This window comes from Musca domestica, unplaced genomic scaffold, assembly GCF_030504385.1.
Source record: "Musca domestica strain aabys unplaced genomic scaffold, Musca_domestica.polishedcontigs.V.1.1 19, whole genome shotgun sequence".
NCBI classification, from domain to species: Eukaryota; Metazoa; Arthropoda; class Insecta; order Diptera; family Muscidae; genus Musca; species Musca domestica.
This window is the reverse complement of record NW_026712245.1, coordinates 7352610-7379029: the sequence shown is the minus strand read 5'-3', so window position 1 is coordinate 7379029 and position 26420 is coordinate 7352610. Positions and strand designations below refer to the sequence as shown.

Genomic DNA, 26420 nt, shown 5'->3' with positions numbered 1-26420 from the left:
AGGACATTGTATCAATAAATAAATTGAGTTGCAACTGCCGATCCTGCTACAAAGAGATTAGGCCAAAGAAAGGTACAAGGTCATCGACCGTGGAGCCTCCCCTGGGCAAAATGGGAGGGAAGCGAAGAGGTCCTGCGGTGCCACATAACATATTGAACGGTTGTAAGTTTTGGCATCACAGTGGTCAAAGTGGTGACACCATGGAACAAGGTGACAATTGCCTGCCCATAGCCAACATAGATCGAAGGTCACCGATCCTTTAGAGGGTTTAGATCCCTCTCTGGGATAAGGAGATATGAACTTGTTCAACCAGCAAATTCTCATAAAAAAATACCAAGTGACAATTGTCTTGGGCTTTCAAGGTCGTGGCAATGTCAATGTTGACATTGAATTTTGGTTAGACAGAAGTTTGTTGGCGGTGTCCAATGCAAAACCCAAAAAATGACATTGAAATTTGGTTAGACAGAAGTTTGTTTGTAGCAAACGCGGTGGTTGGTTCCCGCTTTCTCTCTCTCCCTGCTTCTCTCCTCTGACAAACTGTGGTTTCGCTTAGGCTGACTTGTTGGGTTTCGGTTTCTTGTTTTTTTTTTTCTGGTCCTCCGTGGATTTGCTTTGTTGATCAAATAGAACCACTGAGGTTTCCAGTGATCAAACAAATACATGGATGGTTGGGATGCAGCATACATTTCCCCTCTAGCCAACCGAACGGAATGCATGCTCTCTTTGCTTTACATTTGGTTAGAGGGGAAAATATTTGATCTGTGGAAACCTCAGAGTGTCTACATATTTGGTAATGTAACGTTAAAATTTACATAGGCCTGGAAGGCTTCATGCTTCAGTTTTTTCCAAGAAAAGGTAGGAAAAACAAACTTTGTTTTTGGGTAAACTTTGAGGGTTCCTAGACAACCAGAGGTAAGTAAACCCAAAGGGAGCACAAAAAGGTCTAGACTCAATGTTTAACCCATTCACAGGCCTCTAAAAGGAAAAGCAAACAATCAATAAAAACCAAGGAAAAGAAAACCAATTTCTAGCTCTCTTTTTTTTCGGAGTTCCACAGCAAATGGTGTTACTGTTTCAGGTTTTCAATGGTATCATCGCTACATGGCTGGGCTGGGCTGTTCTTTCACCCGTTTCTTACGTTCGTTCGAATGGTTGTAAAAGTATCGATCAATCGGTGGTTTTATGGTTTATTTGTACAATTTTCTACTACTAATGAATGTGAAATAAAAACTCCTCCATAGTTCCTCAAGGCGGATGCAACAACACTCTGCTGCTGTAACTGCTGCTGCTCGCTCGCTCGCTCGCTCATCACTTAACGCTGCCAACTCGCACGGCAATAAAATTAATAACAACCCGCTAATTTCATTTTTACTTGCGCACATACATGCGCACATCCGTACGTGTCTTCTGTCTGTCCACTGCTAACTGTCATTGATGTTGTTGTTATTTTCCAATACCCAAACCCCGAGTGTTGTTATTGTATTTAGGAAGGACAATGCAAAGGTTTCGTCATCGATGATTGCATTGAGAGATTGTAGTTTTTCAGTAGTTGTATTACATTAGTGAGCGGACAGACAGATATGAGGCTACCATAATTGTTACAATTGTTAACAACAACAAAAACAGTAATTCAAAGGTAACGAGTGAAAGAGAAAGCTATATGCTACAACAACAACACCATTAAAAAAATTCACACTTACATTTCCATATGCATATCCTTCAGCTATGCGCGTGCGTACATGTTGCATCCTTGGTCAGTTAACCTTTGCACGAGTCTGCCGCTTTTTTTTTTGCTTTTGTTGCATTTCGGAATTTTCATGCAATTTCCAGGAATCGAGATCTACGTTAATTAAGTCTATAATCACAACATTTTGTATTTTATTGCTACCGCTCAAGGAAGAAAGAGTTTTGGTTTTTTTTCGATCTTCAACTTGGCGTCTGATGTATTTTGAGGCTTAACCCTCAATGGATGCACTGGAGTTGGAAGACGTAATCCTTTGAAAAGGAGCAAGCTGAAAGAAAAAAAATAAATAAGATCTATATTGTTTTAAATTTGTTGTGTCTATATCCAGTAAACATTTGGCCTTTGAAGGGCACGTACTGATAGGTGTAAGGATAGAAACTTTTAAAATATAAAAAGAATATAGAAGCTTTCGAGCCAGTAAAATAAACATAATACAAAATCAATTTATCGAAATAGTTGCAGATTTTTATTTAAATAGAAGGAAGGCACTTATTTCTCTGCTTCTGTGAAAAAAAAAGGATGTATAACTCTTTGAAAAAATTTGAATTTTTTTAGACATAATTGTGAAAGCGAAATAAAATAAAAATTAAACACATGTTTTTACCACAAACTAAAAAATTAGATTTTGAAAATTAATAATTTAAAATTTTTAGACACATTTTTATCAAAAAATTTGAAATTATTTTAACAACAAAACTAAAATAAAAATCAAAAACAAAAAACATTTTTTGGTATAAATTTTAAATTAGAATTTGGAAATTGGGATTTAAATGTTCCCAGAAACGAGTGAACAGTTTAAATGGGAATATTTAAATCCCAAAACTGTATTACATTTATTTAACAAAATTAAGTAATCGAAAACCCTAGACCTCACTTTACGAATCATAAAAGTTAATTTTTCCATCCTGTCAATATAACAGTCACAACTAAAAATATGAAAATATTCAGAGAATATCAGTGGCGAACACATAATTCCATTTCAAAAGCCTTTCGTCCTCTAATAATGTTTCTGGAAACTAGATTTTCTGAATTGCTTTAATTTATAAGAATATGTATACATATAGGCATATTACTTCAAGAGCTAAAAACGAAAATCTGCCTAGCCATGCACAATTAAATTCTACTTATTATTATTTTATTTATTTATTATTACTATTATTATTTTTTTTTTTTTTTGTCAAAGAAAGATGTAATTGTTCTTTAGCCACGGATCATAAAGATTGGCTGGAAAAATAAATAAGCAAAAATTTGGAATATTTTAAAACTTTGTGATGTAATTGGCTGAAATCTCAATCGATTTAATCTTGAATTCAGATTATTCTTGTGGAATGAGGCCAATTCCAAAAAAATGCTGTATTTGATTTTTTAAACAGAATGCAATCATTATAAAAGAGAAAACGCTTTGTCTGCTATAAAATTGTTTTAATGAAAGGTATAAGTAAATATTAGAAGAGTTGAACATATTATGATACTGTTGTTTCTATCGAAAATCAAAATGTCCATCGTTTATATTGTAAAGATCCATTGCATATTTGGAGAAAATCAATTTCAAGACATTTTATTCTATACATACATAAAAATTACTCATCCAAATGGTTTTGTCAATATAAGACACAATTTCAAAATGGGATATATTGGTTCACTCTTTCCTCCACTCGGATAGACCACCAGAAATAGTAACAATCAAAAAACCTGGTTGCGGAACTTTCTTCCTTCTCTTAAGGCCAACATTAAAAAACATGTAAACAAAGGCTATAGCCTTTGTAGGGTATCAATTGGTCGACCAATTATATATTGGAAAACCCCATTAGGTCCAAACCCATTTGGTCGATTTCATTTTTGAAATAATGCCATACAGTCCTGCAAAAATGTTACCATTGGCTTTTGACCGATGGCGTGCTGATAAATATTAAATCTGATAAATAGGGTCGACCATTTGATACCAACTATAATATATTGGATAACCCCATTTGATCGATTTCATTTTTTAAATAATGTCATGAAGTCCTGCAAAAATGTTACCTTTGGCTTTTGACCGATGACGTGCTGATAAATATTAAAAAGTGTCACCCAAAAGTTGTGGTTAATTTTATCCGCTAAATATTATCCGAAGGTCATCCAAAATGCTAGACATCTGCACTGTTTTTAACTCTAAACTATAACTTCATGCGAAAGTCCGTGTCGATTGGTATTTAATTGTAACCTGCAGAACGACGGCGAATCAGGAAAATTTTCAGTTTTTCAAAATTTTGCAACGTCTCCAAAAATTATGGGCTTCTATTCTTATTATGGGCTTCTTCTTCTATTGGACAATAATTGCGGCCAGTATGTAATACTTCCAACACTTAGTGTTCTTGGCTCTAAAAAAATTATTTCAAAATGTCCAATTCAATATTGCAAGTCATATTGAAAAAAAACTATGCAATAAAAATATGATAAAAATAAAAAAAATCTCAAAATGCAAAAAAAAAACTTTTAATGACATGGCACATTTTGATAGATATTATAATTTTTTCTGCCATCAGGCCATTTTGAGTTGGTGAGAATTTTCAAAAACAGACAATTCGTTCCTCAGTTATATCACTTGATTGTACATATTTTGCCGTATATCCGATATCTTTTGGGTATCAGCATTTAAGTAACGGCCAAAAACGACCTAAGAGTTAAAAATATTCTCGGTTCAATGGAAATTTTGATATTTTTCACTTAAAAGTTGTGGTTCATTTTACCAGCTAGGATTTTGTCCTCTTTTAAACTCTTTCCTCATGGGAAATTGTAACGCGTAGAACAACTGTGATATATGAACATTTTTCTGTTTTTGGTCCATTTCAATCCCTAAATATTTTGCGAGATACAATAAACTTCTATTCTGACTGTATTCCTAAGTCCAAGCCAAAATTTGGTGACGCGACAAAAACTATGTTGAGTAAAATAATCAAGATTTGATACATATAAATTGTTTATTACCTTCTGAAACAAAAAAGGTCAACATTTAGAAGAAAAAAATCTGAATATCGTCTAGTATGAACGACTTTGTCCAATATTTATTTTATTTTTATTTCTGGACAATAATTGTATATTTCAAATATATTTTTTGAAAGTATTATAGCCATATTTTGATCATGAATTTCTCAACAAAGTTTCTGTTTTTGAAAAACTTTCTGGCAGAGATTTTTTTTAAATATTTTTAACAAGGACTTCGAATACAAACATTGGGGTTTTTTTAAGAATATTTCATAGTAAATACTAAAACAACAATTTAAAACGTATATTAAAGGGTATAGTAAATTGGGCCAGTAGAACTATTGTTTAAGGACTTCCCAAGTAATGTATTTTCAAGAGCATTTTAAATTTATATAATTTTGACTTGTAAGCCTGATATTATTCAAAAAAAAAAAAAAAAAAAAAAAAAAAAACTCCTGGAACAAATTAATTTAATCAAAAATTAAATATTATAAATATTGCAAGAACTTTCTGCCGAAAAAAGTTAATTTTGTCTGATTGTCTTCGTTAAATTGTATTTTACACTATAATAAAATGTAAAAAATGTATTCTCGCATTTTTTTAAGAAAATTTTAAGTAAGATAATGATCCGTATTATATTTAAAACTCGATATTGTGAAAAATCTGTCATTGTATTAATTTTTTCGTTATTTGTTCTAAGTTTTTTAGGTTATGAAAAATTATTCAATAATCAAAACAACTTTTTTAATTTGTTATTGGTCATTTTAAGAATCAAGCTCAAGCGTTTATCCTCAATTTTTTAATGATTTTTTTTTAAGTATTAAGCATGATTATTTTAAAACAACAATATAACTATGACATCCCAAAAAATAATGTCAAAACTGTTCTAATAAAAAACTTTTTAAATAAAAAATTCACATAAATGTAACTTCAGATGGTTTTTATATTTTCTTAACATCAACTCAATGCTCACAAAATACTTGTATTGATATTAGCAAAAATTAATTGTCTGTCTATCTGAATTTATCCAAAAACCCTTTTCAGATTAATATTGGGGTAAATAAATCACAGTTTCCAATTGATATAACTTCATTACTTATTTCAAATAAAATCTGGATCTGTGATTCATATTTCATCAAGTACGACTATGATCTCATATCGCATATAAAAATCTCTATCAGACATTTATGTAGTGTAAGAAAAAATAATTATCTATGACAATAAAATTATTCAACTTCGTTAATAATTGATATTTAGAAAATTCTGCATTTTAACATGGAATTCTGAAGTTGATTACAACTAATTTTAAAACCACAACTCTTGGTTGGAAACTCGTAGCAACATTCACATGTTCATTTATATGAAAATACCCATAGGTAAATGCATGAAAAAAGCTCAATATTATAAGAAAAAGAAGAGCCTAATTAAAATTACTTTTCATTGTTAATTGCCCCCAATGAAGACATGTTTAGGAGTCAATTTAAAGTGTTTTTTTTTTTTTTTTTTTTTTGTTATAGAACAAAAGGTATTTGGGTATTTATTAATGAATTGTAGTAGTATATAAGAAAGGTTAGTCGAATGAATGACTATGAAATCTTTTGCTAAACGACAATGTGCTAACCTAGTGTGAAAGAGTGAGAGAGAGCGAGCTTTTTTTCAAAAAGACAAGGAAAGGAGAAGCCAAAAAATCCAATTAGTTTTATGTAGCAGTGTAGTTTTGTTTCAGCAATGAAGAGTAAGAGAGAAAACGAAAACGTTCAAGAGGTTCCAACACACACACACAAATGTATTTTTTTAAGTTTTTTATATAAAATGTTTGCGAGGTTGTATGGGTAAGTGGGTAGGTTGCGTCCACAACAAAGGTGAGAACTCCGAAAAAAATTGTGTGAAAAAATTAACTCCGAAAAGTAAGTGTAGAGCAAGGAGAGTTGGTTTGCATTTAAAGTTTTAAATAATGAAAATAATTAAAACACTTATTTTCTTTATTAAAAATAGTTATGTATTAAATTTATATTCATTCAATTATTATAATAATTATTATTATAATTATTATAAATAATTTCTATTTTATTTATTAATTTAAATAAAGCGATCACTTTATTACCTTTATGATCAAAATAGTTAATATTTTCTTATTGGCCATTGGCTGTCGTTGAGAGAGAGAGCAAAAAGTCTTTATATACTTGAGCAAAGTATATAAATGAGTAAACGGAGAGAGTATTGCTAATATCATTACTCTTTGTTATCTTTCTCCTTCCAATGAAACTATATTTATCCCTTTCCCTCCTTAGGCCAACAATAGAGTAGGCGTTAATACTCTCTGTGGCAAATAACTACATACTCTCGCCTCTCTGATAGGTAATATCAATGTTGTTGGTATACGCCCGCTATCTTATGTTGTTGGTCAGAGATACTCTGTGTGCATGTGCGTGTGTGTGTTTGTTTTATTTATGTTCAAGGGGACGACTATGACTACGACTTCGACGACGACAACGACGATCATGATCATCGGTGTAACACACAGTCACACAAACGAAACAATATGCATACAACAATATAGCAACAATAACAACAACATGTGAGATGAGTTGTGCGACTACGACTACAACTACGCCGCCAACAACGACTACGACGATGGTGGTGCTGTGCTCTGCTCTGTGTGATGATCATCATGATGAACATAACAAAACATGAAACGACAGATATTGAAGTGTAGCAAAAGAACTTGAACACAATCAGTTTACTGTTAGCACTGAACCGGGTAACACAACAGCAAAATATTATTGCACATGAACTGAAACAAATCTAAGAAACAAACAGAAAAAAATAATAGCTACAAATTTGCGTCGTGTGTTTCTCGTGTGACTAATAAAACAAATTATTAACAATACTATTGCCAATAATAATAATTATTATTCTATCGGTTCTAAGTTTGTAAAATGCATAACTAGAACATGTTTGAGAAAAAATAATGATGAAATGAAATTAGAACAAGTGAAAATACCGGCAGAATATAGCAAAACTTAAATTAGAATTGTGAAATATCTGACTAGTTTGGATAACAGAAAAATATCAAAACCGACGGCCTGACCAAACACCAAACAAAATAGCCATAATATCATGCAAAAAATTAAGCAGAAAAGTGATGTTTACTTAGAGCCTATCCATGGTGTATGAATGTATGTGTTTCTTCCGCCTCTGGAAATTATTAACATAAATTCTGTGTTTTTTGGTGCAAATTGAACGTGAAATTACTCTGAATTTATTCAACAAATTAAATCATATTAAAACTGTTGTTTGCCATACAAATTTACAAGTTTCGAACAAAGCCCTTCTTATTGCTTGTTTAAATAAAAACAAATAAAAAGGAAAAAATTCAAAAATAAAAATAAACCGAATTGTGGCCATAGGCTGCATGTGTCCAAGATATTAAAGAAGAAGAGGAAGACTTGTCTTATTTAAAAAGAAGACACCTAGACACACAAACACACAATAAAAATGGATTTATCAGCATTATTAAGTTGTATTTTACACTGGGTGGTTATGTATCTAACCATTACCCAAGTTAGCTGTGAAAAGACCCACAAACCTGGACGGGGGAGAGGTTCCATGTGGTGGTAAGTTGGAATTTTTTAAAATAATTTTTAGTCAAAATTTTAATTTTTATAGAATTTTAATATGAACAATGATTTCAATGGCTCTCATGAGTAAAGAGTGTATTGTAGTGCCTCTATGGCAAAAACAACGCCATGAAGGGCTTTCATTTGGTGGGGGAGCTCTTGTGTCTTAAGTCTTTTGTTTTGTTTGGTCAGAAATTCCAGGGTTTGTTGCTTAAGTCTTTTCAGGAATAGAAATTAAATAAAGAAAATTGATGAAAGGGAGAGTTATGAATCATATATAGGTTGTGATAAGGGTTAAATAAAAATGAAACAAAAAAAAAACTGAAAAAAAAAATTTGAAAATTTTTTGTGTCAAAGAATAAAGCTACAAAAATTTAGCGAGAATTTCTTTTCGAATATTCAAAAATTTCCAATAGCCGATTTTCACAAATCGAAAAAAATATATTTTTATTTGGAACTTTTCTCACAGCATTTTTCATGAGGGTTGGGTTAGAGTCAGAATATAAGCCAAAGGATGAAAAAACCAAAGGTACAATTTTTGCAGAACGGTATGGCATTATTTCAAAAACGAAATCGATTTGGATTTGGACCTGGTGGGGCTTTTCGATATATTTCATTTGTTGTTGTTGTGCTCTTTGTTTTCTTGTCAATATGAACAATATCATCAAAATTTTCAAATAAATGAAAATGTTTTTTCTGAGTCTCCCAAACAATAATAAACAAATATTTTGTAATCTTCAAAAATGTTCATCCCAAGTTCATCCCCCCTTCCAAAAAAACCGCACACACATTATTTAATAACTTCATTGGCCATCAAAAGCTGCTGCCTTTATTTGTGGTGTGTGGGAAAAAATTGATTTATATTTCCTTTAAAAATTAGCACTTCCGTCTAAATGAACAAATAAACAAAATGCTAGAGAGTAACACGCTGGAAATTAAACCAAAAAACAAAATTAAATCTAAAAATAAAACCAAAAAAAACCAACAAAAGAAGTAAAAAACAAACATTTGTAAGCGCACGCCATGAAACATGATCATTAAAAGCGAGCGGTTCAAACAATGGAGATCATGAAGATGACAACAAAAACCCCAAAAAGAAGGGAAGAGGCCAAGAAACGTGTGACTTTTACAGCTTTTTTTTTTCTTGCATGATTTTCTAGTTGTTGTTGCTGGGTTTTTGGTAGGAAGCTGTCATTGTTTTGTGGCTCTTTATGAAGATGTTATGAAATGTTGTGTTGAGTTTTTTTAGTTTAATTAAATATTCTATTAACGTTTTGGGTTTTAATGTAAAATAAAGGCCAAAACAAAACACAAGAAAATTAAAAGCTTTCTTTTATATGTGGCACATGATATTCAACTAAAATGAAATGAAAAAACAAGTTTGGTTTTATTTCTTTGCCCTAGAGTTCAGGGAAAATGTGAACTAATTTTTTTTTTTTGACGATCTAGAGATTAAAACAGTTCATTTAAGCCAGAGGTAACAAAACCTTCTGACCCCCAGGAAACTCAAAGCAAAAAAAAAACCTTCTCTTTTTCTCTGAGCCTCCTCAATAACCTCCATTGCTAATATATTCCTTTGACAAGTGGTCCTCTCTCTCTCTTAGACTATCATGAATTGCATTCCATTTCCCTGGAGTATTAATTTTTGCCTCATTGTTGTTTTGTAGACCAGACGAGTAATGTTCGTTATGTTTCGTAAGCGTGTCAATCCGTATGCCGTAACATACATTTCATTGTGGCAATAAACGTAAAATAATCAAGAATTGTAAAAATGCTTATTGACAGCCTGCTGTCTCCGACTGCTTGGCTGGCTGGCTGGCAGGCTTTAGGGGTTTTGTGAATAGTTAAACGTTCACCACAATGAACATAAGTTTGGCGGCGGGCATAAATTACAGTGGCGTTTTTTCTCATTTTATTTTCAATAAATAATTAATTGCAAGACATAAATACAAATCAATGTGTGTGGCCAACTAGAAATAAATTTTCCACTAGTTTTAAAATTAAGAAAAAATATAAAATTAAAAAAAAATGAGAGAGATATGGAAAGAGGAGAATTAGAGACAATATTTTTAAATTCCATTTAAACTTATATTTTGTAAAATTAAAAAACAAAAATAAAAATAATTGCAATACATTTTGCCAACTATAAACAAAATCTCCACTAGTTTGGAAATTAAAAAAAAAAAAAAAATAAATAAATTAATCAAGGAGATATGGAAACAGCAGTATTGAATCTAATATTTTTATATTTAATTTAAAATTAGGTTTTATAAAAATTAAAAAAAATTGTAATCATTTATTTAAAAATAAATTCGAAAAGAGCCTCTGTCAATTTTGTAAAAATTTAAAAAAATATCTGAAATAAATTTTGAGGAAAAAAAGGGGATTAAAAAGACTCTCAGACAAAGGGGTTAATAACAAGCCAAATAAGTTTTATTCCCTCAAAGTTGGAGGGCTCATTCCAAAGCCCTCCCCTTGCATTTATGATCTCCCTCCAATTATTTTCTTTTTCTCATATTATTATTAATATTAAATTATTCTAATTCCTTTCTTTTTATTGTTAATAATTTCCTATAATTTTCCCCTATTTCTGCATGACTTGTAATGTTATTTTCCCTTTCCCTCTCCCCTCCCCCTTTTTCTTATTGAAGCATAAACACATTTTCTAACAATTTTTCATTTTTCTTAAAAATTTTTCGTTTTTGTTTTTCTCTTCCAGGGGAATTGCCAAGGTGGGCGAACCCAACAATATTTCACCCATTAGTTCGGGTATCATGTATGTCGATCCGGCCATACACACCACATTGCGACGCAAACAACGTCGTCTGGTGCGTGACAATCCTGGGGTCTTGGGTGCCTTGGTGAAGGGAGCCAATTTGGCTATTAGCGAATGCCAGCATCAATTTAGAAATCGTCGTTGGAATTGTTCAACGCGTAATTTTCTAAGAGGCAAAAATCTATTTGGAAAAATTGTGGATAGAGGTAAGTCCTAAAATATAAACATATAGTTTTCCCACACTTGGTAATTGGAGACACATTGTTGTTGTTGTTTTTGTAGCTGTTTATAAAACAAGTGGCGCTTGAAAATGTTGTTGTTCATATTCCATTTCCAAAAAAATGGGTTGTTCCCCCCATTCAAAAAGGATAGTGTGTCCAAGTGTTGTCTTATTTTTGTTTTTTTTTTTTATTCTCTTCTTTTATTTGTAAGAGATAACTGATGTCTGTGGTTGTTGTTTTTTTGTTGTTGTTATATTTCCTCCGTGGGTCAAGTGCCTTGGCTTGTTTTGTAATATGATCTAAAAAAGAAGTAACCAAATTAATACATGCATATCTACATGTTTATTATACAATGGGGTATCTGTTTGTATGACTGTCTGTCCGTTCGTTCGTCCGTCCGTTTTATGTGTCTGCCCTGGCCATTTAAAAGGATAACATGTTAAGTTGTTTTTCCCATTTTTTTTGAATGCCCTCAACCATAAACCAAATAATGACAAGTGTTTAAACATCTTTTACGTCTTAGGAAAAAAACGCAGGGTGTGGTGGTCTGAGATATTTTTGGTCTTCTGTGAATGGAGGGTTGTACAGGACTCTTTTCCAAAAAGAATTGAAAATTTAAAAAATCTAAAGTTTGAAATTGGAAAAATTTTAAATTTTGAAAAAATTAAAAATTTTGAAAAAATTAGAAATTTTGAAAAAATTAGAAATTTTGAAAAAATTAGAAATTTTGAAAAAATTAGAAACTTTGAAAAAAAAAATTGGAAATTTAAAAAAAAATGAAAAAAAAAATGAGAAAAAATAAAAGTTTTGTAAAATTTAAAATGTTGAAGGTTTTTAACATTTAAAATTTAAAAAAATGGAATATTTTGGAAATTTTTAAATTTGAAAAAATATTAAAATTTGATTTTTTTTTTAAAATTGAAGAGTTTTAAAAATTTGATTTCTTTTCTAGAAAAAGAAATATTGCCCAATTTGGACTAAAATTGGGCAGTTTTTTTTTTTTGAATCCTCTCAAATCTATCTCGACTCCTATTAAGACTTTTTTCAAATTCAAAAATATCAAATTGGGAAAGAAAGAAACTCTTGGCGTAGTGGTTTGAGATATTTTTTTTTTTTGTAAAAGAAAGGATATAAAGGACAATTTTTTAAAACAAAAAAAAAAAAGTTTTTTAAAATTTGGATTACATTTTTAGAAAATACATTGAATCCTATTAGGATTTATTTCAAATTTAAAAATTCCTTCAAATTACATTCAAATGATTCCAAAAATTTCCCTGAATCCCATTTTCCCTTGAAAATCCCTTTACCTCGTAAGCCAATTGGTCATGCCACCGGTAGAATAATTTTCTTTGGCTTTCAACAAATTTACCACAAAACTCAACGCCTACCAAGGCAACATACATAACATGATTTGTAATCTCTGCAGCGAGAGAGAAAAAAATTAATCATTACAAAAAGGAAAAAAAAAGAAGGAAATTAATGGTTTTGGCAAATTTTCGAAAAAAGAGAAATTGAGCCATCAAAAGAGCCTCTTGTAATCATGTCACCTGAAACGTTTTGCACAACGGTCTGAGGCATAACAAATTGTAAAGCCGAAAAAGGATCACACCCCAAAGACAAAAGTGGCCAGCAAAAATGTCCTGCTGGCTTCGACATGAAAACGAAAGAAAGCAAGGACCTCTGCTCTCCAGAATTACCAAGCAAAAAAAAAACGTAACAAATAAAGACATTTAATGGTGATTTCTCTTTTTCTAGAGGGTTGTTGGCTGGCTGGCTGGTTATGGCATTTAATGTCTCCTTTCTGGTGTTAATTGTTTTTTAAAAGGTGTTAATTATCGTAACAAAATCACATAAACTCCCCCTCTCTCTCTCTCACCGTATTTTTTTCATTAACACAAAACAGATATTTATTCAACACCGGCCATAAAAATTTCAAAATCAGAACTCATAAATTTTGCTTTCCCTTAAAGGTTTCCTTTCGTTATTTTTAAATACGAAAAAATTTAATAAAAAAATCAATCACCTGAATTCATGGTTTTTGTGGGCCTGATAACAAACAGCACTACTTGACAAGTTATAAAAATTGGAGTTTATGGACTTTTTATGTTATTGTCTCTTTTTTGTTGGGTTTCGGCTGTTATCGCCTTCATATGATGTGATGATCGTTTGAATTCATTCACATTTGAAGGCTTCATTCAGTCAGTCAGCCGGCCTGCCAGGGGAAACTAAATAAAAAACCCCAAATTGTTATTGATAATAATAACAATAAAAATCAAGAAGAAGAACAAGAACTATGCCTTACACAGGTAGTTGTAATAATTTTTGTTAGGCAGGCGTGAGTTTAGCTCGCGCACACACATTCCCTCTTTCATTTAAGAGACAAAAAAGTATGGCCTGATCATAAAAACCCTCAAGTGTTCTGGGCATGCGCATAACCTTTTGGAAACAGATTGTCAGAGAAATATGTTTTTCATGACAACTCTATTATTATTTGAAAATTGTTGAGAAACAATGGCTCTTCAAGGGGCCCTTTTGACATAAGGTAGCACTTCCCCTTTCCCTGGGTAATATTTTTTGCATATTTTCTTTCCAATTCAAAAAAATGATTGATAACTCCTTGTTGTTATTATTGTTGTTTATTTTTGACTTGTTACAAACCCTTTTACGGGGTTTCAGTTTCCTTCATCTCCTTTGTTTTTGTTTTGAAAATATCTCTTCGTTTCATATAAAAATGTCTTATTTAATTAACACAACACTTGACAGGCTGTCATTGTGTCAATACAACAACAAGTAATCGGTGGGCCCACCACAAATAAGCCTAAATTTGCAACAATACGAAAACAACAAAAACAAATACGAAAAAATACTATATGCCACACATTTCAAGTTTATGAGCGTTCTCTGGAAAATTGCAAAACCAAAGACCAAAAAAAAAAAAAAAAAAAAAAAACACACAAAGACACTCATTCATAAAAATCCATCAAAAGATCGATGTGTGGCATAAATCGAAAGACAGATGTGCATTATGTTATTTTATATCATAAGAGAACAGAGTGCGATAAGAAGGAGACCAGAATGAAGAACAGCAGCAAGGGGCCAGGGTCAGGGCAGAAAAGGGTCAGTTTGAATAAAACATATGGGGGGAAAATGAGAGCAAGTCCAGGGCCAATGAAAAAAGTGATTTAAGTTTTGAAAATACCCCAAAAAATGTTTTCCCGGAAATCAAAAATAATTATGAAATTTGAGTATTTTGGTTTATTTTCCTACCCTCAGCCATATGTCTAAGGTCAAAATGTGCCTCATCGAAATAATGGTTTAAGACCCCCACAAAGGGGTAAAAATTTTGCATAATTGAAATAAGCATCCGATTCACTTCAAATTTCACACATGACAATATTTCGCTTAACACAAGACCTGGTGTAAAGATGGAATGCATCGGCCCCCTCTTTTTAGTACCTGCCCCACAACGAGTCAAAATTTTTGAATAATTGTAACTCTCATAAAATCGTGAAATAAACATCCTATCCTCTTCAAATTTCACACATCCCAATATTTCCATTAGCACAAGATCTGGTATGAATATGAAATATATCGGCTCACCCCTTCTGGTACCTCCCCCACAAGGGGTCAAAAATTTCTAATAATTTTAACTCTCATAAAAGGCGAAATAAACACCTGGTTCTCTTCAAATTTCACTCATCCCAATATTTCCATTAGCACAAGATCTCGTGTGAATATGGAATATATCGACCCACTCCTTCTAGCACCTCCCCACAGCGGTTTAAAAAATTCGAATAATTGTAACTATCATAAAATGCGTAAGAAAAATCCAATGTCTTTAATACTCGCTTTTTCTTAATATTTCTATCAACACAAGATCTGGTGTGAAGATGGAATATATCGATTTACCCCTTCTGGTGCCTCCCCCACAAAGGGGTCGAAATTTTTTAATAACCGAAATGCTCATAAAATACGAAATAGGCATGTGATTCTTTTTAAACTTCATACATTTCAAAATTTTATATCATTCGGCAAAACCGACTTTTACTTATTTTTTAAAAGATTTTTTTGTTGACATTATTTTTTAATTCTAAATTTTCAAGCGATATTTTTGGTGGAAAATTCTTAATTTTTTTCTTCATTTCTTCGACATTTTACTCATGATTAATGACTCAAAATTTGTGATTATTTTGTTTGGTGGTGTCAATTGATGAAATGTCATTCCCATATGAGAGTGGGATTTCTGTCATCTCACACTTGCCCATAAACAGGAAATGTAATACTCCAGATTTGAGAAAACCAGGAAATTAGGGTACTTATTTTTTGGCGTGGGTTTTCTTTTCACTTTCCTCACAAAATTCCAGTTAAATGTTTACTCTAAGGTTAAGGTAAACCTGGAAGAAATTCCTATCATTTCACACACAAATATTAGAAAACCACAAATTTCGCCCGAAATCAAACCTCACAACAAAAATGTAAATATTTAAAATAGCCGCGCGAGCGGGAGAACACCCAGGAGGTGTAGAGGAAATCTATAGATATAAGGCATAAGAATTTCATGTAATTTTTATTTACTTAATGTCTTCTAAATTGAATGGAAATTAGGTCTGTAACACCTATTCACTTGAAGTGCGGTATGAAAATACCTGCACGCCTTGGCCGGAGACTTGGAGAACAAATTATGAGTTGTTTTACATTTTGGACACAATTTCATAATGATTTTTTTTATTTCAACGTTTGTTGTTCGTTATCAGTTAACAACATTAAATCAACACCAAAAAAAAGAAGGGCGTTGGTATTGCCAAAACAGTTGAAATACTCCAACCAGACAAATATGGGTGCGTTAAAAAGAAGTGTTTAACAAAAAAAGTATATTTTTATATGAAAAATATATATAGATGTGTGTAAGACTCGCTTGATTTTGTGTTAAGATAAGAAACGATCACAAGTATGTTAAGTGAATCATCATTGCCTAAAACACCAAAAAAAAAAAAAAAAAAAAAAACGCAAGAAGAAAAAAAAGAAGAAAACATCTTCAGTTGTTGAAAATATCGCCTTCTTCCGTTGCTGAGTTTTTTTTTTTTTGAATTTTTGGAAATTTGATCTCTTTAATATTTTTTCAATTGCCACCAAACGGATTTCCGTTCCCGAAGAGGCGTGGTCAGTTTGATTTTGAATTGAATTGGGTCTTAATAATGATCCCTTTTTTTTCAAGATCCTTACAAATCCTTGTATTGTGCAATATGAAATTGATCTTTTTTGTTGTTCAGTCTTTCTTTCTTTGGGCAGATCGTTGAGTTGAATTATTTGAAGGGTTTTGTTTGAGCACCCTTGAGTGTTGTTTGTGTAAAGACAATTGCTTTTTCAATCGAGAGCATCTACTTTTGCGTTTCCATTGACCCTTTTGTTTGAGACAAGGACTCCGTATTTTTTTTGGATTTTGAATTTTGCCTGGGCTGACTGATTAACATTCTCAGGGATTTAAATTTAAATAAATCTCCCACACTCAACTCGGACACACACGCTCTCATAATTATTGGCCATGGAATTTATTGCACATGTTGGGATTTATTTCCAAAAATGAAAAGAAGGATAAGGATTTACATAAAGCCTTCTCCAGGATTTTTGTTCGATTTTTTTCCTTTGATTTTTTAAGAAGATAATTTTTTTGTTCAAAATTTACCTAACATTTGCCATAAAATATGGCCTGACATGTCTCATAGAATGTCAACTAAATCACTGCTGGCTTCTGTTCTTGCTTCTCTTGAGAATATCTGATAACTCCCAGATCTTGGCCACTTGAAGACCTACAATGCAACACGATATGCACAACAATACACAGACAATAACAAAAGAACAATCACAAAGAGTAAAAAACATAAAAAGTCAATTTTCATTGTTTAATCCTTTTGCCCATAGAGAGATAAATAGTTTGAATGGATCTTGGCTGGTTTGGTAGCTCTTGTGGATGGCGGACCACTTGATAATCAAGATCATCTTCATTGTCATAAAATATGAGTGAACAACATTTGGTGGCAGTGATTACTTGAAGTGTCATAATTGACCAGCCATGTAGAAACATGGGAAACCAACTCCCTTCCATAGCTCCCCCTTCTCTTTCTCTCTCTCTCTCTCTTCGACATTTTCAAAAGGCATCTAGTCTTGACTTGACAAATAGTCCAGCTCATGACAAGTGTTATTACTCATAAAGATGATGATAAAGATTATTTTTATTTATAAAATTTTGAAAAATCTGGCTTAATGGGTGGCAAATAATTCAAGACAAATTTCAATCATTGCTGTAAACTTTTTTTCCATTTTTTAATGTTTTTTTTTTAACAATATTAATTTGTTTTTTTCTCCCTTTTTTTCTATTTTTTCCAGGATGCCGTGAAACTGGTTTCATTTATGCCATAACCAGTGCCGCCGTCACCCATTCCATTGCCCGCGCCTGCAGCGAGGGTTCCATTGAGTCTTGCACCTGTGACTATAGCCATCAGACGCGCTCACCCCAGGCCAATGCCCAGGCTGGCAGTGTGGCCGGTGTACGCGACTGGGAATGGGGTGGCTGTTCCGATAACATTGGTTTCGGTTTCAAATTCTCACGTGAATTTGTGGATACCGGTGAACGTGGCCGCAATTTGCGAGAGAAAATGAATTTGCACAACAATGAGGCAGGAAGAGCGGTAAGTGGCAGTAGCTGTAGTGGTAGTGGTAACAAATTTACAAGTAGTTAATAATTTATGTGGCTGTAAGACGTTTTTTTATGACTTTTGGCAATCAAGCCGAGTCGCCGTCGTCATTATTAGATCATAAAATATTGTGAATCTAATGTCAAGACAAATGACTCGGCTGTTCTCTAAGGCAAGGCCTGAAGAAAGATCGTTTCGCGATTTGTTGTTAGCCCACAACGTTGTGTGTGGTTTTATGTTATTTTTTTCTTCTGTTTCTGCTCCTGCTGTCGCTGATGAGCTTCCTTAGATTGCAATTTTGTGGTCGATTTATGGGCATTTGATCATTTAGCTTAAATAGAAAAATCTACAGCAAAGTATTGAAACTCCCGCAGTGTTTTGAGAGAGGGGGACTACCTAATGTGGGTTGTTATTTTTTTCGCCATTCACAATGTTATAGGGAAATAAAATGCAAAGTGGGCTAAGTAATTGAATATAAAAAAAATATTTAAAATAAAAATATTGGGATGTCAGAGATATAAATATAGGAAATGGAGGTCCCTTTGTGGGGGAGGTAGTAGAAGGATTAGGCCGATATATATCACCTTCACATCAGATCTTTTGCTAATAAAAATATTGAGATGTGCAAAATTTTAAGCTTATTTCCCGTTTTATGAGCGTTTTGGTTATTTAAAATTTTAACCACTTTGTGGGGGAGGTACCGGAAGGACTAGACCGATATATCCCATCTTCACATCAGATCTTGTGTTAGTAAAAATATTGAGATGTGTAAAATTTGAAGAGAGTTGAATGCTTATTTCGAATTTTATGAGAATTTTAATTTTTCAAAAATTTTGACCCAGTACGTGGGAGGTACGAGAAGGACTAGACCGATATACTCCATTTTCATTGCAGATCTGTAACTAACAAAAATATTGTCATTTCCAGAGAATCGGATGCTTATATCGCAATTTATGAGATTTTTAATTTTACAAAAATTTTCACCCATTGTATGGGGAGCTACCAGAAGGAGTGGACCAATATTTTCGATTTTTTACATCAGAGATTGTTTTGATAGAAATATTGTATTACGCCGAGTTTAAAAATAATCGGATGCTTATTTCCCATTTTATGAGAGTTTAAATTTTTCAAAAATGTTGACCCATTGTGGGGGAGTTACCAGAAGGGGTGGAGCGATATCTATCATCTTCACACCAGATCTTGTCTTGATAGAAATATTGTATTATGCCGAGTTGGAAAAGACTTGGATTGTTATTTCGCACTTTATGAGAGTTTTAATTTTTCAAAATGTTGACCCGTTGTGGGGGAGGTACCAGAAGGGGTAGAGCGATATCTACCATTTTCACACCAGATCTTGTCTTGATAGAAATATTGTATTATGTCAAGTTTTAAAATAATTATATGCTAATTTCGCGTTTTATGAGCTCAATGGATATTCAAAATTCTCACCCCTTTGTGGGGTTAAATATTTTTTTTTTCTGATAATTTTTAATTTTTTTTCTTAGGTTTATCACCACAGTTGTTACAAAACGTTTTAAATTTATAATTAAAGTTTATTTTATCAAAACAGAAAAAAAAATATTTTCCATAATTGAAAATTTTTGACTTAGTCCATTTTGCATTTCACCCCAGACCACCTTAAGAACATCAATATTTCCTCCAAGTTGTTAACTTTACATGCAATCATATATTAAAAACTATTGACAGCTAAATTCAAACAACACAGATCAACAACTAATCTGATCCACCCTCCTTCCCCCCAATAGCCCCTTTTCACGCGATGGCACACCATTAATGTTAGTGGGCACAATTAATGCTAGTAAAAGAAAATTGTCTATAAATTTGCTACTAATCCTCAATGCTTGCTTGCTGGCCTGTTTGCTCCACAAAACAACACAAATTTCAATTTTTATTACAACAACAAGAACAAGAACAACAACAAACTGCAACATGCAAAGACAGCCAACTGAGCCGCGCAAATTCCCACAAAATATATGCTGCTGCCCCTCTTAAGCTTATGTCTTTATTCAGCAGCAATTAATACAAAGATCGTTTTGCTTTACATTAAAAATGGTCGGAGCAAAAACAACAACAACAACAACTCAACTCCTTATTGGGGTCCAGAAATTGAGTCGTCGTCATTATCATCATCGTCAATATCACCATGATGATGATAATGATGATTATCATTAACGTTGTTGGTGGTTCTGTAGCTGGCATTTGTTACGCTTATATCATAACATCATGTGGTGGGGGCTACGCAATGCCAGGCGACCACCTCGTAAGCTCTGCTTTCCCAAAAGCACACACCGGGAAAAATCCAATAAAGCCAATAACAACAGCAACAACAACAACAAAAAAGCAGATTTCTTGCCGTTGTATGTTGCACCATTGTGTGGTGCGTTGTAATAATATCAACAGCAAAACATCAATATATAGATTTATATAGGAATTGTGACCTCATGCTGGGTCCTTTTTCGACACGATTGGCAATCGTTGGCCGTTGTGGTGGGTTATTATTGATGGTGGCTACATGGAGATGGCGGGTGTTTAAGCCAGGCTTTGGCTTTTTGCTGGTATTACAAAACATTTATTGCTTTTTAATAATGTTGCAAATGTTGGGCAAGATGTTGATCATCATCATCATCATGTTTGGTTACAAAAAACAACAGAAAAATCCCCCAGAGACCATGATGGCCAACAGGAATCATATATCCTCTCAATTTAAAAACTCTTGGTGGCCATGGACCAGAAAAGCAAAAAAAAAAATCTTTACGTTTTAAAGCTAAAAATAATTAAGTGGAAAACATATTAATGCACAGAAGGGTGGCTTTTAATACGCCATAAAATGTCAAAAATGCCCAGCACATAAATTATGAATTGCAGCAAACACACACACATAGACAGACAACTAAATAAACTTATTTTCCATTTTGTACTAATTTTTCCCTTCTCTCTTCCCTCTCTCTCTCTTATTATAGCATGTACAAGCTGAAATGCGTCAAGAGTGCAAATGTCACGGCATGTCTGGCTCATGTACCGTTAAAACCTGCTGGATGCGTTTGGCCAATTTCCGGGTGATTGGTGATAATCTCAAGGATCGTTTCGATGGTGCCTCCCGGGTAATGATGAGCAATAGCGTTAGGGCCAGCGGCAGTGCCAATGCTGTGGGAGGTGCAAATATTAGTCCCAATGCTGTGGGTGTCTCGCCAAATGCCTTATCGCCGAATGCCGCCAGTCCCAATGCCTATGATGAGGAACGCATGCTCAACGATGAACATGTCGTCAAGCATCATCCAAATATGCCATCACCAAATAGTCTACCCAATCAGAGCGGTGTGTCGCGCAACAGTGTGCGTGGTCGTCAAGGTCGGCAAGGGCGTAAAAACAATAGGTAGGTGTTGTTAAATTTTCGTTGATTTTTAATTTAAAAAAAATATATTGGAACAAAAAATTGAAAATTTTGAATTGAAATAATTTGGATTTTTTATAAAAAAATAGAAAATTTATAAAAAATTGAAAAAAATTGCAATGACTGAAAATTTGTTGAATTAGAAAAAAATTAAAAATTTTAATTTAAAAAAGTTTGGAGTAGGAAAAATTGATAATTTTAATTGAAGTAATTTGAATTTTTTATAAAAAAGATTAGAAAATTTAAAAAAAAATTGAAAAAGAAAATAAAAAGAAATGGCAATGACTCAAATTTAATTAAATTAAAAAAGTTTGGATTTATATAAAAAAATAGAAAAAACTGGAAAATTTTAAAATAAAAAATATAGAAAAAAATGTTTTTAGGAAAATAAACATTTTGATTAAAATAATTTGGATTTTTTATAAAATCAAAAAAGTGAAAAATTAAAAAAATTACATTTTTGTAATAAAAAAATTTAAAATTTCAATTGAAATAATTTGTAGTTTTTATAAAAAAAAAAATAAAAAAGTGGAAAATTAAAAAAAAATAATTTAAATTTTTAGATTTTTTTAAAAAAAAATTGTTGATTCATTTTTAATTTGTAATTTTCAAATATTCTTTTTTTAATCTTTAATAATATTCTTTTTTCCATCAATTTTCAAATCATGTTCAAAATTCATTTACTAATTTCCTACCCGTAAAAGAAAAAAAAAATTATAAATAAATTTATATTGAAATAATTTGGATTTTTTTAAATTAAATTTATTTAATTTTAATTAAAATTTGTAATTTTTTCATTTTTTTATAAAAAAAATCAAAATTTTCTTTTAAAACTTTCAATTTTTTAATTTGTTTTATTAAAAAAAAATAAAATTTTCAATATTTTCATTTTTTTTATAAAACGAAAAAAATTAAAATTTTCTTTTAAAATTTTCAGTTTTATTAAAATTTTAATTTTTTTTTAATTTTCAATTTTTATTTTAAAATTTCAATTTTTTAAATTTTTATTTTTTTTTTAAATTTTTATTTTTTTTTTTTATAAAAAACTGAAAATATTGAAATTTTTAATTTAAATAAATTGGAGTTTTTATAACAAGAATTAAAAGCAGTAAAAATTTAAAAATAATTTAAAATTTTATTTTTTTTAAAATATTTTTGTTTTTTTTAATTATAAATTTAAAATCTTTTTCAAAATTCCTTTACTAATTTCCCTCCTTTCATTTTCTTTGTCATTTTAGATATTCCTTTGTTTTGAAACCCCACAATCCGGATCACAAGCCACCAGGCACCAAGGACATTGTCTACTTGGAGCCCTCACCATCGTTCTGTGAAAAGAATCTGCGTTTGGGCATTCAGGGCACCCATGGACGCCAGTGCAACGACACATCGATTGGTGTTGATGGCTGCGATCTGATGTGCTGTGGCCGTGGCTATCGTACTCAAGAGGTGGTCGTGGTGGAGCGTTGTGCCTGTACATTCCACTGGTGCTGTGAAGTCAAGTGTAAATTGTGTCGAACGAAAAAGACGATACACACGTGTCTGTAAGGCCATGTCAAAGCAGAACGATGTCGAGAAGAGACCTTGTGTCCAAGAGCACAAGGCTTGTTATTTGTTGTAGTGTTTATTATTATTTTTTTTTTTATAAAATATACTTCTCCTCCTCCTTGCCCCGTATCAATAATTCCCCCAGCTTGCCATCCCCACTCCCTCCCGCCTGTTTAGATCGTCGACATACTTTGTAGTATTCAAAAATGCAGGATTTGCTGCGAATAAACTTTTGCAAAAAAATCGAAATGGAAATTGAAACCCACAAGAGTTGTTCGTTGGCTTGTCTTGTATTTGACAACAAATTAATTTGCCATACTTTGTAAATGTCACTGTAAATTAATAATAAGCCACATACATACATACATTCACGTGTGTGTGTGGTCTACATACATACAACTTTATTTAAGAGAAACGCTTCATTAACTAAGCGCTGGTTCAAAATTATTTATTTTTTGCATTTAATTTTAAGTTTCATTGTTTAATTTTTAAATTTTGTTTCTTTGTTTGCTTAAAACTCGAAAAATGCTAGCCGTCCGCAAATGAAAAAAAAATTGCTCAAATTTTCAAAACATCGAATTATAAATTAAAACAAAAATATATAAATAATAGTTGTAAAAAAGCAATGCTGATCTTTTTAAGAACATTCTTAGCAGTATTAAATAGAAACATAAATCATTCACACATACATACATATATATATAGAAATACATACACCCATACATATAGAAGAAGCAATGGGGTTTGAGGCCATTCAAACCCCATGCAAGGCACATGAGAAACCTTAAATCCCAGTTTATTAGATAAATAAGATAAATGTTAGGTTAACCACAAAAAAAAAAAAAAAAAAAAAAAAACAATCAATTACAGTAAAACATGGCTACCACGAATTTATTGGAAATACTACGTTTTTTATAACAACACATGTAGCCATGTTCCACTGTATTGATTTTTTTTTCACATAATTATAAATATTATAATAATTACAAAGACTGAATTTTGTTGGAAAAAAATAGAAGCGAAATTGATTTGATTAACAAAACAAATAATTAAATTAAGCAACCTCTACTCTATCTCCCTCTTCCCCCTCCTTTTTGCTGTAAATATTTCCCCCCTTAAATGTAATTTAAACAAAAAAAAACATAATTGATTTGACAGCATTTGTCAAATATCAAGCCCGAAGCATTTTGTGTATTTGTATTATTTGCATTCTGATTTATATTTATATATAAATGTTTAATTTATAAGTCTAATTCTTATTTATATCGTAACTACTTTAATTGCTTATTATTAATAATTTATTGATTAAATTACTCCCGACTTATATTTGTAGTACTTTAGTTTTTCTGGTTGTATAGTATTTTTTTTTTTGTACCATCATCGTGTTTAAGATTATTATTTTTGATAAGTTTTGAAATGACGAAGAAGACGAAGAAGAATGAAAAAAAGTAAGAAAACAAATGAAAAAAAGAAAATCGAAAAAAAAAACAAATATAAAAAATAAAAATTTTCTATAAAATTAAAAAATAATGGCTTTGAATTTAGTTTGTATGGGTAGGGACAAAGTTTTATGATTGAATGCAATTTTGGGCATAATGGGGTCCAATTCTTGCATTCGATATCGAAAAATATTCAATGAAAATGCATTTCTCATTGCTCATTTTATATTAAAAAATGTAAACATTTTTGTAGAAATAACTGGTGTCCAACTCTAACATTCGATATTGAGTCGTTTCAACCGAATATTTCAATCTTATTAGGCCATATAAAAATTCGAATGAGAGAATTAGACCTGTTCTATATTGGAATATTTATCGAAGAATTCCGTTTTTTTTGTAACATAAAACTCAAACCTGATTAAATTATATCTGTATCAAAGTAAAACGTTCGCATATCACTTAGAGCTTCGAAATTCGAGACCAATTGGATCCGGTCACAAGATCTAATGCAAAATGGTATTTTATTTCCGCTTTATAGATATAAAGGTTATGTAGCACTTGATTCTGCAGAAATAACGGTTTAGGCTCCAGGTCTCTTTGGACGAAATCTCTTTTATAATATTTGGAATCAATCTAGTCATATCCGGAATCATTCTTTGCAATTGTATCCAAAATTGAAAACTAATAAGATTTTTAAGAAACATAGCTTGAATACGGAGATGAGCAAAGTCAGTCCAGTCCTTCTGGTAAACATCCCCCGTCCACACCAAAACAACTTTTAATACCCACCACCATTGGGTAAAGAAAACTATTTTTTATAACATTTCATCGGAACCTATATAGGCAATTTTGTACTTTAGGGATTGTCATCTACCAAATCTTATTAAAAACCATATTTTAAACAATTTCGTGGGTAAATGTGACTAGGATTATCAAAATACCAAATATCGCTGGGTATCGTAATATGTGGACCTAAATATTCAATGTTCTGCTACCGGAGCTAGAACCCATTATGATCATATGTCAATTTTTATACAAATCCGTAAAAAATATGACAAAAATCTTCAAAATACCGAATATCGGAAGGTGCCGTTATATGGGGGCTATACAAAAACGTGGATCTTTACATGAAAACCCGGAGCTAGAACCCATTATAAACTACAAATATTACTTTTTAGACATATCCATGGAAAAATGTGTCGAAAATCATAAAAATACCGAATATCAGGAGGTATCATTATATGGCTGCTATTTTTAAAAGTGAACCGACATATCTCATTTTCAATGGGTTATACCGTTGTATAGGGGCTATACGATTTCGTGGACAAATATATTCCCTCTTCGAACTTGACTTGTCTCCAGAGAAAAGACTGATCTGTACAAAATGTTAGCTTCCCATCTTAATTCGTTTTGACTCTAGTGTGATTACAACACATGGACAGACGCTGATCAAGAATATATGCACTTTGTTAGGTGTACAATAATTATTTCGATGAGCTAAAAATGGAACAACGAACTTAATATACCCTCCATACTACGTATGGTGGAGGATATAAAAAAATTAGACAAACTTCAAAAGTGTTGGCATTCCAATAACAATTTTTCCATTTGATCAACACCGAATAAAAATACACAAAAATAAAAAATAGTGTTATGGGATATATGGGAGATTAGAATCGTAAACAATTAACTGCCCCAAACGTAGACATATAAATTCTACACTTAATATATAGATTATTCTAAGAATTTTAAAGAAATTTGGAAATTTTAACAATTTCTGCCTGGAACGAAATGTTATGTTACATTCTTGTATCACTGAAATCCACGAAGAAAATTTCAGGAAAAAATAGCAAATATGAATTCCTACTGTTTAGTTGAGATTTAGAGTTCAGATGTATTCTGAGATCTACAGTAAAATTTTATGATAAATAACTTTGTAGAATTTTCAACAATATTTGAAATAAAGGATCAAAAAACCTCTTGTGTGACTCGATTGGATGTTAAAAT

At 31.7% G+C, this 26420-nt stretch overlaps 1 protein-coding gene across 1 annotated transcript; it reads left to right on the top strand.

The window, feature by feature from the left end:
* The first annotated feature begins 7387 nt into the window (after positions 1–7387).
* On the top strand, positions 7388–23069 carry LOC101888781 (protein wingless). The gene is made up of 5 exons (XM_059121206.1): positions 7388–8325; positions 11048–11310; positions 17710–18011; positions 20999–21411; positions 22668–23069. The coding sequence occupies exons 1-5, from the start codon at positions 8207–8209 to the stop codon at positions 22972–22974; spliced, it is 1404 nt and encodes a 467-aa protein (XP_058977189.1). The 5' UTR covers positions 7388–8206; the 3' UTR covers positions 22975–23069.
* Positions 23070–26420: the final 3351 nt, after the last annotated feature.

Bases quoted from the DNA above. Each gene is read 5' to 3' on its own strand.
- LOC101888781 (XM_059121206.1), top strand. From the start codon at position 8,207: ATGGATTTATCAGCATTATTAAGTTGTATTTTACACTGGGTGGTTATG. The intron at 8,326-11,047 runs GTAAGTTGGAAT...TTTCTCTTCCAG, and splicing joins GGGAGAGGTTCCATGTGGTG to GGGAATTGCCAAGGTGGGCG. The intron at 11,311-17,709 runs GTAAGTCCTAAA...TATTTTTTCCAG, and splicing joins TGGAAAAATTGTGGATAGAG to GATGCCGTGAAACTGGTTTC.